The 13,072-nt window shown below is 39.7% G+C and overlaps 1 protein-coding gene across 1 annotated transcript in view; it reads right to left on the bottom strand.

Moving 5' to 3' along the window:
- Positions 1-13,072, bottom strand: part of AFF2 (ALF transcription elongation factor 2) — a 302,951-nt gene that overhangs the window by 69,701 nt on the left and 220,178 nt on the right. The window contains exon 9 of the mRNA XM_064669750.1: positions 11,894-11,931. Within this exon, the coding sequence (XP_064525820.1) occupies positions 11,894-11,931 (38 nt within the window). The remainder of the gene's footprint in view (positions 1-11,893; positions 11,932-13,072) is intronic.

Here is a 13,072-nt window from a genome sequence, read left to right as displayed (position 1 = left end):
TTGAAACACTCCATAATGGATTTATTTCCTATTTGCTCCATTTTTCCATATATAAAATGATCGGTTTTGATGCAATTTCTCTATATTTACATCAGCATGATGAGCAAAGTCAATCACATATACCCATAAATTCATGAGAATATGAAATAGAAACTTTAATTATTACTTAAGTAGTAAACTCTGATATTAGTTAAGTGAAAGCATAATAGGGCTTAGTGGGACTTAAGAAGATGATGAAGTATTTTTTGAAACAGGGTTATTTCCTGAAGACCATTTATGGCTTTTACAAATCTGTCTGGGTCTAAAGTGACAAGCACCAAGCTGTAACATTTAAGAAGTTGAAGGAATATTATATTCATGGCTTTAGAAACACACTGACTGCACTTGCTTGTTCGTGCACACAGTGGCAATGTCATCATTTTAAAGGGAACTGGTTATTCAGTTAAACAAATATATCAAGGCTTAGGAAGAAGAAGAAAAAAATCCAACAACCCAGAAGGCAGCTTAAAAAAAAAAAACAAAACCTAAAAGCTGTCAAAAAAAATGGAAGTCCTCAGTTATAGCTTATCCAAGATTTTATGGAGGGAAGAAAGCTTGACTCCTTTGAGCCAATACTGTTTACAGTTGCTGCAATGAAAATTCTAATTTTGTGCTCTAATGAACACAAAGCGATCCATAGTCAACCTTGGCAAAACTTATAATGACTGTGTAATTGAAGTGACTTTGTCACATTAAAAAAAATATTCCACAAAATTGTAGGAAACTGCCAAGAAATAAAACTATGGGATGGGCAGTCTTGGGTATGTGACACAGGCAGCCATATCATCTTTGCTGCTTAGTACATGTCAGGCTTATAAAGCTGTGAGATATTTGTCTGCAGTCGCTCTTCTTACAGCATATTAAGTCTAATTGTGAATTACAGCAAGTACTTCATGGTGAATGTGTGACCCAGAATTTACTCTTTAAAAGCACTGCTTGTGCTGTTACACTACCTGGCACAATCCTTATGTGTGGGAGGTGCTACATGGAAAGCTGCCAGGTGGATCTCAATGCACAGGTTGTGTGACACAGGTGGACCTTCAAAGGGCTCCTCCATTTTGTAAATCTTACAGAGAAGGGGCAACAAAGAGAGAACTGGGATCACGGCCCACTGGGGAGGAGACAGCTTCAAGCACTGGAATGGGCAGAACATTCTCCAAGACACCAGATCTCTCCAGAAATATCCCTGAGAGAAAAGGCAGACACTTGTCTTGCATGTTTATGCTCATCATGTTCGGGGCTTTTACTCTGAGTCTCTCCCTTCCCTTCTCTAGACCCTGAACTCCAGTAGGACTCATGCTTTCATCCTCCAGTGGGCAATGCCTTTGGTCCCCTCCAGCTGCCTACACAGACAGCTCTCCACTGCCAGGGATGGGGCAGAGCTGATGGAGAGAAGGTAAGTCCCAGCAAAGTATCAGTTCTGTGTCAGTGAAGCACATTAATATTTAACAGATGCCATGTTGAAATATAGAGGGATCAATTCATATTTGAAGTTCAAATTCTCCTCTCATATAACTTCACTTACACAGAGCTTGCCTTTAAATGTCATAGTTTTGGTTTCAAATACGAACAAATATTTTCTATTTACTTACCACAACAATGACTTCAAAAGCATCTGTGTAAGTCCTGTAAAGAATGCTAAGACCATCCCCAAATGCAATACTAATGGGTTTTTTTTTGAGTTTTCCTGAATGATCTGAGGATTGGGCACCTAAATGTCTTTAGGAGGAAAAAGAAATAAATAAATAATCCTGTCCCATTTTCACTGTGGTAGGAATTTTTCCAGAGATCAGTATTTCAGAAGACTTTTCACAGTGCTCTTTGACTTGAAGGACAAATCTGATTCGACATGAAGTTCCATTACGAGGAAACTGTTACTTGTGATGACACTGGTTATTGAAAATTGAAATGAAGTGAGAGGAAGCTAACACCAACTAGTATGAAATTCTGCTGTCTTTGAATGACACGGGGAACTCAATATATCTAATCATCAAAGTGAAGCCCATTGGGAACCAAACTGCAGTTGTATTGCAGAAGGTTGCTACTTGATTGCTAGACCCAAAAGTGCTAAGCCATATGCCACTTATTTCTGTGTCTAAATAGCTTACTGTGATTGATACTGAGAGCGGCTCTTCTCTTCACAGCGAAACAATCATGAAAACAACAGGAATTAGGGAACAGAGCATACAGATTATTTTTTACAATCCTAATTTTTAACCCTGTCCTTTCCCTGGGCTTCATGTAATTTATTCTCTAATAAATTCTAGTCAATGCTCTTTTTTTTTTTCCCAGCAGAACACTAGCTTTTGCACAGACTTTACTGTGCAAGCTGCACCCAGTATATTTCTCTCTTGCTACTGTTGGTGTGTGGCCAGACGAGCCTGATTATAAGGACTCGGCGTTGGCCTTGAGTGCAAAAAATTTTCCTTCTTTAGAAAGACTTTTTTCCACCGTCCTTGTGCCAATCTCCTTGATTTTTCTTCCTCACTAATCTGTCTCTCTGAATCAGCCTTTTCCCAGTGCTCCTCCAGCCTCCCCACGCTGAAAGTCGCTCCAAGGTCAGCGGAGGGCCCTCGTCCGCGGCGCTCCACGTGTCCCTCCTCCCAGCTGGAGGCGAAACGCTCTCTGTTTACAATATGCTCACTTTCCACTTGACGAGGCCTGGAAGCCGCTCCACAGATCTGAACTCAGGTCCCACGGTTAGAGAGCACGGAGCTGTCACGACATGACCCCCTTCTGCAATTAAAGAGCCGGCAAACCGGCAGGGTCTGAGGGACGAGCCGACACTTGAGCTTACGTTACATCTGTAATGTGAGAGTCGTGTGACTCAACACGGCCTCGACGCAGAACACAAAACAAAAATCAGCTCCGACACCACGAGCGCCCCCGCTCCAACTATGCTAATCTCTTCTTTCATCCATGATCTTTGCTAGTCACATAGCGTTACAGTAAAACGTTCTGCACTTAAAGGAATATCTGCAGCTTCCCTGCCACTATTAATAAAAATATTTAATGCTCTTGTTAGGAGGCGCAATTTGATTACTGAACTGTTATCCAACAAATCCTGAAAACAATTCAAAGTAAATTTCCCTAATATGTCTATTTTTCTATCCTGCCAGAAGGGTTGCTAATGAATTTGCTGCTTGAATGCACAGACAGATTGGGAACTATAACTGTGCTGGCCTGGGCAACATGGCACTGGCACCAAAAACCTATTTGTACCCATGCAAAGTTCTCTCTAGAGTATGTCTCTCATCCAGAGGTGATTTTCCAATAAAATCAGCCTCGATTATTGCAAGCGCAGGAGCAATCCCTGAGGGAGTATATCAGGCAATTCAATACTAGGAAATGTTGTACTAGGCAAAATTAACCTTGTAGCAGTGTTATTTCCTGAAACATTATCTAGCTTTTGCCTTTCTTTCGTATTCATTGATCCTAAATGACTGGATTTTTTTTCTACTTCTCTCACTTAGCACAAGCTCATCATTTTATGTATTTGTATTTAAAAAAACATAAATGCTTGGAAGACACCTATCTTTCTTTTATTTCACTTACTGGCTGCCAAAGTAAAGGACTGTTTGCTGTATGGCAGGCATGTTTTTGGGGTATACAAAAGGTGATACCAAGGATAACCTTTACTCAGTCCTATTTTCATGACCATGCAAGACAGAGGAACTCTACTAGATATATTACCATGAGGCCATAACCCACAAAGAACAAGGAAATGTCATCCCCTCTCACACCCAGAAGAAGTAGGACAAATGCCAGTGGAACTAGTGGAATTTTGCAGCTCAAAAGAGAGCAGACACAGGCCCACAGATTTTGAAGACAGTTCAAAGACTCAGTTAAATCCCACTGCATCATAACTTTATCCACTGCCTCTTACCAGGCTCTCTGAGGCAGGGATCTTCATCTGGAGAGTGCTAGAACCTAAATAAACCATACAGTCATAAACATACTCTAACACTACTTACAGTTTTGCTCTGGTTATTTACCTTCCAGCAACACAAAAATGGCATAACAGTGAAGTTCAGGGTTATGAGATCTGAAGGCTGTTTCCTATGCTGAATTCAGCCAGCTGTACTGAAACCAGCAACACAGGTTCTCCCAATTATACCAGGATCAGGACTTTTCTTCAGTTTTCCTAGCATTTGTTGACTGGTTGCAATATCTTAATCGCTCGGAGGCAATTTTTAAAAGTATTAATATAAAAAAGATCAAGGGTAGTTAGAAAATAGTTGTTACTTGATGCAATGCCCAAAGCAAACACTTAGAATAACGGTTTGAATAAATGCTAAGTAACTTAAAAATAATAACCAAGAAAAAATTACAAAATCTAAAGTGATCAAAACCACAGGATGAGTGAGAGAGATAAACGGGCATTCCTTTGATCAACAGGAGATACACACTAAAACTGGAAAAAAAATATTGACCTTAACTAACTTTTTTTCCCATCAAAAAGAGTCAGGCAAAATAAGGTTTTGTTTGGCTCAAACTTTCATTTTTTCACAACTTTTAAAAAGGGACCTAAATTCAATCTTGACAAGCTGCATCACAATGAAGGTGTAAAAATGTTTTGAAAAATAACAAAAGTGACCCAGTTAAAACGAAAGTACTTTTTTTTTCCCCGCAGCTGCAAGACTCAAGACAAATTTTACACAAATGCATGATCAGCCTTGATCAACTGGCATACACACGTCTCTGTAAATAAAAATATGCAAAAGATAAAGTTTCTCTAGCTGTCTGAAGTTGTGTGATGGTCACTGAGCACCGTGCCTGCCTTGGCAGCCGAGGGACACCTCATGGCTGGATACAGCCAGCGGTGCTTGATATCGATGGTGTGCACTCAGATTTGTAAGAGACTGGATGAATGAGTTCTCAGAGTCTGTTCATCTCATTGTCTTGTAAGCAAACACTGTACACTGCACAGGCCGTGTGGTAATTTAACCATCTACTATAAATTGCACAATCAAGTCGGAAGCGTTTCACTATAAAAGTGCACTGCGACCATTTGAAAAACGTGTGTTCTCTCTAGGTACTTGTTGTGGTGGTAGCTGAATACCTTAATAAAGCACAAACTATTTTATATTTCAGGACTTAGCCAATGTGACTCATTTGTACAGTTTTAAGTCCAAACAAACTGCTAGTCAACTAAATTATAACTTATTACCACAGGCTACAGACTTTTAATACATTCTGTGGTTGGAACAGGACTGATTTACTGCTTTGGGCCCTGCCAGTAGTTATCATGCATCATTTCCCTAGAAATAAAAATAGCCCTACTGTGGTTATCCTTTGGACTGATAAAAATTTATCTAACAAGATGTGTCAGAGGAACAAATTCAGAAAATAAAGGTAAAATATTAAATAGACTTATTATTTTATGTCTAAAGTACTACATCTTCCAGCTGCTGTGATGACTTTGGAATAAAGCAAAAGGTACTGCAAAAAGGAAAAAAGATCTAAAGGAGCAATTGAGCTCTGATAAAACCACATGGGGATAGCTGAATTGTCAGAGCTTTGCAAGAGTCAAAATTTACATAAAAATCAGTATTTAGGGATTAATGCAGTATCATCAAAAAAGATTTAATATGTGCGTTTCTTTGCAAACAGTTTAAAAGCGGGTGTTCTATAATCCATTTCCAACACTAACCTTTAACTTGTGAGAGTGAAGTAATCCTTTGCAACATTTCTAGAGTTCACATTCTGCTGAGGAAACGCAGCCTCCCCCCAAATAAAGCTCACTGGAAAGCAGCAGCAGCATGTGTGCCCTGGTTTCACAGTGACACCCCAGGTGTCGACCCTGCTGTGAGCTCTCCACGCCTGTACAGACTTTACCATGGGGCCCAGCTTGCACAGCCAGTGGCATGTGGGGGATTCTGTAAAATTTTGGAGGGACTTTATTGCTGGTGCAATAAACTGATCCCACTGACCAAACTCTGCGCCTGTGCAGATGCTTAAGTGGACAGACTAGGAGGATCAGGGGCTAAAGCACATTGTCTATAATTGCCTGTAAGAGGGCTTTTTCCTGGATTTCTGCTGGGGATTTAAGTGCTTTTGCATGCTAGACTGAAAGTATTAAAACATAAATATGAATGGATTTCTTTGAGAAATGAATATGGGTAGGCATTTTAGGCACTAGGTTATAATGGATTTTTAGAACTAATTGAATTGGTGCAGTCTGATTTAGTAGTTCACCAGAAACAGTCTGAGCAGAAACATTGGAAAGGAAGGTTTAGAAGCAAAGATGACCAAGTGGCCATGTGGAAATTGCTTGGGAGTTTTACTAAGAATCGGTCTTAGCAGGTTTGGGTTTTTTGTTTCTTTAAGAGTGGTTTGAGACCTTTAGCAAATGCCCTTTAGGCACCTATGGTCCATAGATGCCTATGTATAACATGTATGTACATGGAACCAGAGAATAATTGGGGTTGGAAAGGACTTTTAAAGGTCAGCTGGTCCAAACCCCCTGCACTGAGCAGGGTCATCTTCAATCAGATCAGGTTGCTCTGAGCCCCCTCCAACCTAACCTTGAGTGTTTCCAGGGATGGGGCACCTACACCCTCTCTGGGCAACCTGTGCCAGTTTCACCACCCTCACTACAAAAAACTTCTTCCTTACATCCAATTTAAATTGACCCTCCTTCACATACAGCATATGTATATATGGTCATCCTCCCATACAATTATCTATGAATGGGAGGCTTTTTTAACCTAGACATGACACACTTTTTTCACCTCTTTTTAAATACAGGAGATACCCTGCAGCGGAAGAGCTGAGCGTGTGTGCCAAGAGTACTTTGTCCCTTTCGTACCTCTACTGGGTATAAGTGTCTGATCTGACAGGCTAAAAACAAACCAACTTCCAGACCTGTCCCACTGGCCTGCATTTTTGCCAGTGGGAGCAAAAGATCTGTTTATGGTTACTGCTATTACAGCATACATTAACTGACCCTCGGAGTCTGACCTGCTCGCCCTCCCGCTTAGTGAGTCAATAAGAAAATCCTTTGGCTCTGCATGACTTGCTTAGACCTCAGACCTTCCATGCAGAATAAGGTCTATCCAGGGAGGATAGACCAGGTGCCACTCCAGCTGGTAAAACAAAGACATTTCTAAAGTGCAGTCAGTAGAAACAGGCACTCCTATTCCATGTATAATCAAGGATGAAAAGGCCACGAAAAATACCACTGCGCTTTGCAAATGAGAGGTCAATTGAAATGTCAAGATATCAAATGTTAATGGATTGCATTTCCAATGATGGTTGGGACAGAAAACCATACCAAGTCAAGTCAGATGCCCTTATGAGGAGAAGATGAATTTTATGGCAGGAAAAGACAATAAACACCAGAAATCTTGCTGGTTAACAAACTTCTGGCTGATGAAAAACAAATATATTTTGAAAATATAAAAAGCAGCAGGATTTTAACACAAGCTGTAATCCCAAAACATGTATCTGGAAGTCATTAGAACTACAGCAAATTTAAGCATATGCAGGTGTTTGGGGAAATGCCATATACTTTCTATTGAAGATTTTAAAAGGGACTATAAAAGAAGGGAGTATAAAGGACACTCAAGGAAGGCAATGTTTTCTTCCCTGAAGCAAGAAGTCACTTCCAATATTCCTACAGCTCTACAGAATTTCATGGAGTACATGACTACACCTTTAAAAGCATTCATTTTCCATTTAAAAAGTTTACTTTATTTCTTACAAACCCCTTGTATTTCAAGGTGTTGGATGACATCAGTTTTAGCCAAATCATTCTTTCACCTGTCCACATTTTCCCAAGAAATCCATCTGGCCATTTTCATAAAGGACTGTAATCTGAGACATTTGTTCAGCATGACATTATATCCAGTCCTTACTCAGGACTGTTGTTTGCTATGCAAACAACTCATCTCTTCATAAGGAAAATCTGAAAAGAACCTGTTTATCTTCCTAACCACTGTCTCTACCCAACTAGCAGACATTTCCCAACTGCAGAGGGACTTGCCTTGTGTCTGTATTAGCTCACTGGTGGGCTCACACAGCTGGAGGGAAATCAGCATTATTAGTGGCTTTTGAGCAGGAAGAATCCTTGGTTTATACAACAGAGGGATGTAATATGAGGAATGAAGAACAGTGACTAATCATTTGCTTTTCTGTGCAACAAAAACTTCTTGGGCAGATTCCAGTGAATATATGAGGAAAAGGGTTTAAAACAAAAAAAAGGCAGTATTTTTTCACACACTATGATGCTCAATACCATACAATTTGGTTGATCCTCAGTCCACGTTTATGTAGAGACTGCCAAGCCAAGTGTATTTTTACTTGAGCCTGTGGACTAACCCTGACTGGACCTAGATATGAGAGGATCCTGCAGCTCAACCCACTGGTAAAAGACAAGTGATGGGGTCCAAGTCAACACAAACATGATTCCTCTAGGCTTTATGCTGATGTGGGGTCCCATTGTCTACACAAGTCTGGAAAAAGATCTGGGAAGAGTGATCATCAGTTGGTTCCAGAACAAAGCTACTACAGGTTTTTAATGATATCACTGTTCTCCCCCTATTCCATCAAATCACAGGGTATATAAAAGATTAATTCCTCTGAACGCATCCTAATTCAAAACCATTTCTCATGCAACAATTCTTTAGAAATCATAAACCCTCCACAGAGTGAAATTGTTTAAGTCATGTTACCTCTTTCAGACTCAGGGATAGGAATAGCATGATAAGGACCAGCATGTAAGTAAGAAAGCATCTAGGGCTTTACATACAGGAAATTCTTTTTCTGCCACAGACTCTCAACGTAAATATGGATAAAACCACGGGAGAAAGCAAGTGCTCCTTACATAACAAGGGCAGAAGAGCGTATATAAGGTAAATATAATGGATCCTGCAGTTATGGGGGCTACCTTGGTGCCACATAAAGACAGAAGAGGGTCTTTCGAAAAAATTAACTGCACTATTTCCACCAAAAGAAATCAGTTCTGCAGACATAGAGACTTCTCAGCTATTTACTGTGTGCTTATTTATAGCAATATTATGTCAGATGATGCTACCAATACATAAAGATGAGTTCTATGGATGTCTTGTGCCTTGCAGTGCTCTGAGCAACATGGAATTGAGATCGAGCCTTCTGAAGGAGCCAAGTGCCACCTGCACCTACTTTGGCCATCAGGAAGTTCACACCAGTTAGTCTAAGCACCAACAGACACTTGGACGTTAAGAAACCAGCTGCTTGGCTGCTTTACTGAACTGTAAAAAGAAAACTTCCTTGTTTTTTTCCCTTCATAAGTGGTTAGTGCTGGAGGGATTGAAGAGAACATAAAAGAACAGTAAACTTCCTACCAAACATTATACCAGCAACATTAATAAACTGAGCAATGAAAAGTAAAAAGACCATTTCTACAGAAATCTTCATCATGCTTCTGAACTACTATGTTAAATGGTGGCACTATTAGGTTGTGTCCAAGGACTTTATATAAACTATAGTACTTAAAAGGGAGTAACTTCTGCTTCCAGTTTTGGGACACAAGAACTATGTCAGCATAAGGTAAAAACAAGGACATTTTTTTATGCTAATGACAACTGCGAATATTTTATATGTATATATTTATATATGTAAAAAAAATATATATTGTAGCAGATGTCAAGTGCAGTTAGATTCAACTCTACTTATTAGTGCATGGCTTTTAGCCAAAAGCAATTCACATTTGCAGAAGTGTACTATCACATATGTCTTAATAACAAAAATGTGTTTTTAAAAATGTATGTGATAAGTCACATATGGTAGAAGGAATCTGTACAGCTTTCAGCCCTTATGACAATGGAAGCTACTAACTTTATTTTGCATACTGAAGAACATTAAAATTCAAGTGAAATTCTCCTTGACATTTGAGAGCTACAAAAGCAGTGACTAAAAGCTAGCCAAGTCTGAGCTGTACTAAGTGTGGCTGTGATGCTTATATAAATGCAATCCATGGCTACTACTGGTATCTTAAAGACACTAATTTTTCTTTGCCCTGAGAGCTAATATTTTAGCATAAAATCCTAATTGTATACAGGTACCGTAAATAGTTACATGTCACTGGAAAAACTAGGCAGATTTTTCAGCTACTTTGTTATACAGAGTGTAATTAATATGTATAATGGATTCCCTAGGGTACTAATTGTAGCTGCCACCATGAACATAGTCAAAGAAAAGTTAAACAACCAGTTGGGAGAAACATGACAGGGTGAAACACACACATGTAGGTGGAAAGAGCGAGACTGTCCATCTGGCCTTCTTCCATTTCAAAATGTTACAGTTACTCAAGTTGTGTAAAAAATTATTTAACCTAAATCATCCTTTTCCCCAAACTCTCAAATCTTTCTGGTGGATTAATTGGGCATCAGTGTCACATGCATGCTGTTTAAAAACTGCAACGCTCAATGTGTCTGTTATATAGGGGGAAATTCAATTCACTTGAGTCATTCTTGAGAATTTGACTCAGAATATATAAAAAAGTGAATGAATGATAAATGATTATTTTGGAGTTGTTCCCCATGACTTTCATCACCTTGCAACTCCTGGATCCTGTATAATGTGAGGTGAGAACACAGCTCATTTCACTCTCTATTAAACAACCACCAGCTAACAATGACTTTAATTCAGCTTGCACTGAATTTGAACTAGCCCTATAGGCAACAAAGGTCCCTTGTCTTATTACAAGTTTCATGTGCTATCAGGTCTCTGTTGGATCCTATTTCTAATTTTTATCAGACTGAATGAAACATAAAGAGAGAGTGATTTATGGTCATCTGACATATTGCCTAATCACTCCAAGGAGTGTTCACACACATTTTGTGTTCGCTTTATAAGGTGTAAATGACTATACATGATGGAAGCCAAGTGAGAAGTAGAACTGCATTCTTCTGTTATGTGTGCTAAAACACAGTGATCTGAGTCTCTCAGTGCATGTTCTTACAAACACAAACCCACTCCAGTCCAACAGTCAGTATGATTAGCCAACTACTACCGAAATTACAACATTTCCTCTGTCTGTAACAGGAATATACAGTTACCTGGACTTAGTTAGACTGCTACGATCACCTACTGAAGCTAAAAATATGTGTTTTTATTGGTACGTAAGAGCCCATTAGGACTGGAGTATTTATTACTTAAACAGAATAACTGATGCTGGTAGCTTTAACTGAAAATGCCTTTTCTCAAAGAGCCAGGACATCTATATAGCAACTTTCTTAATTCAGTGATATATGGTTGAGTATTGCCGCTAGTGGCCTAAGATTTAAGAACTTCTCATAAAACGCCCTTGAAATTGCTCCCTGGTAGCTTGCTCATCCTTCACAGAGCCCTGCTGTAAAGAGCAGAACCATACATGTGTGTATGGTGTGAGAGAGCTGCACACAGAGAGTGAGAAAGAGCCCTTAATCAACAGGATGGCAAAGCCTTGATACATAGGTGCAAAATCATTCCCATGTGTCTAGAAATTATTTGGCACATTCCTAGTGATTTCCCCCTGTCAGACCTTCTAGAGGATTGCAATTAAAAATCATAATCTTTTTAGCATGTACAACACCCCCCCCCAAGGCTAGGAGCACTATGTATTGAGTATGATTGTGATCATTTGGCAGCTATTCATAGACAACACATTAATTTATGGAAACTGGATGAAACTTGGGGAGTGCAATCATTAGGGACACATGAGAAATCAAAAGCTTTCCTCAATGATACTGACTTTTTTATTGCTATGATTAGGGGCAACATGAACTCTATTTTCTCCTTCATCACCCTTCTCATTGTCCTAGTCTTTTTAGTCGTTGTATTAAACAATGCATTAAACTTGCATTTTCAAACAGATATAAAAATAACTTACTTTACAGGAATGTTTCTCAATTTTGTCTTTTCAGCAGCCTGCAAAAAGAAGAGGGGTGGGGGAAACAAAACATTAAGTGGCACACCAAAGCCCAGCCAAGCCACAAACATCAACCCGTGGAAGCTCTTCAGCAGCGCACACCCCACAGCTGGAGTGAGGGCTGCTCTGAGAGACAGCACTCAGGGTTTGAAATGCTCCTGTCCCAGCCTGTGACACCAGTGTGGTTTGTTTATTTTTAATGGCCACGAGTGGAACTGCTCGTTCAGAGCTATTACTTCATTTCCAGCTCTGAGGTCTGGCCCCGTTGTCACAAGCTATCTGTCCCTATCTGGAGCAAGAACAACAACAGGAAAAATAAAGGGAAGAATGGACTCCATTTCCAAAACAGTTTTTATTCACCAGCAACAGAAAAGGGCAAAGAATGACCAAATGTTCAGATCAATTTCCTCTTGTGAAACCTTTGAGAAAACACACTCCAAATCATCTAAATGAGTAAATCTTTGGGCCTCTCGGCCTGCACCACCTCAGACATGGAGCCTGGTTCCAGTTTATTGCTGAACCCATTGATCTGTGTACAGTCCATTTATCATTCATGAAAAGAGCCAGTGATCTTCACAGTATATTAGAAGAAACAACTCAGATCATCTGTCAACGGCCCTCTTATTTCTGTTTCCCTCTCCACGGGGATTTCATCTCCTTCGATTCTTCTTGAATTAAAATGTTGCTAAGCAACACAGCTGGGGGCACCGATGGCAGAGCCGCGCCAGTCTATCACACTGGTTAAGCTGCTCGAGATGTTACTGGAGACTTTTTCTTTTAATGCTTCTGTGACATAATTATATAATCTGAACCGACCTTGCATCCCACTCTGGTTTTGTTCAGACTAGGTAAATAACATTTTAAAGGAAGAGGGCTGGAAATACCACCATCAGATAAACTAGTGTTGTCTTATCCTTTTGGAGAATTCCTCCTAGTGTTTGCAGAACCAGACTGTAACAGATTTAAACGTGGAAAGCAGTCAGATGGTTAGTGAGATTACAAGCATGGAGAGTGGTGAAAGGTAGAATTAAGACAACTGATCCATAAACCTATTATAGGAAGGAGAGTTCTAGTTCCTAATTACCTTTAGAGATATTTTTATGCAGCTTACCAAGAATTAAAAGAAGGGTTTTGGTGAGG

This window comes from Pseudopipra pipra, chromosome 13 (genome assembly GCF_036250125.1).
Source record: "Pseudopipra pipra isolate bDixPip1 chromosome 13, bDixPip1.hap1, whole genome shotgun sequence".
In the NCBI taxonomy this organism is placed as follows: domain Eukaryota; kingdom Metazoa; phylum Chordata; class Aves; order Passeriformes; family Pipridae; genus Pseudopipra; species Pseudopipra pipra.
This window is presented reverse-complemented; position numbering and strand designations above follow the sequence as displayed.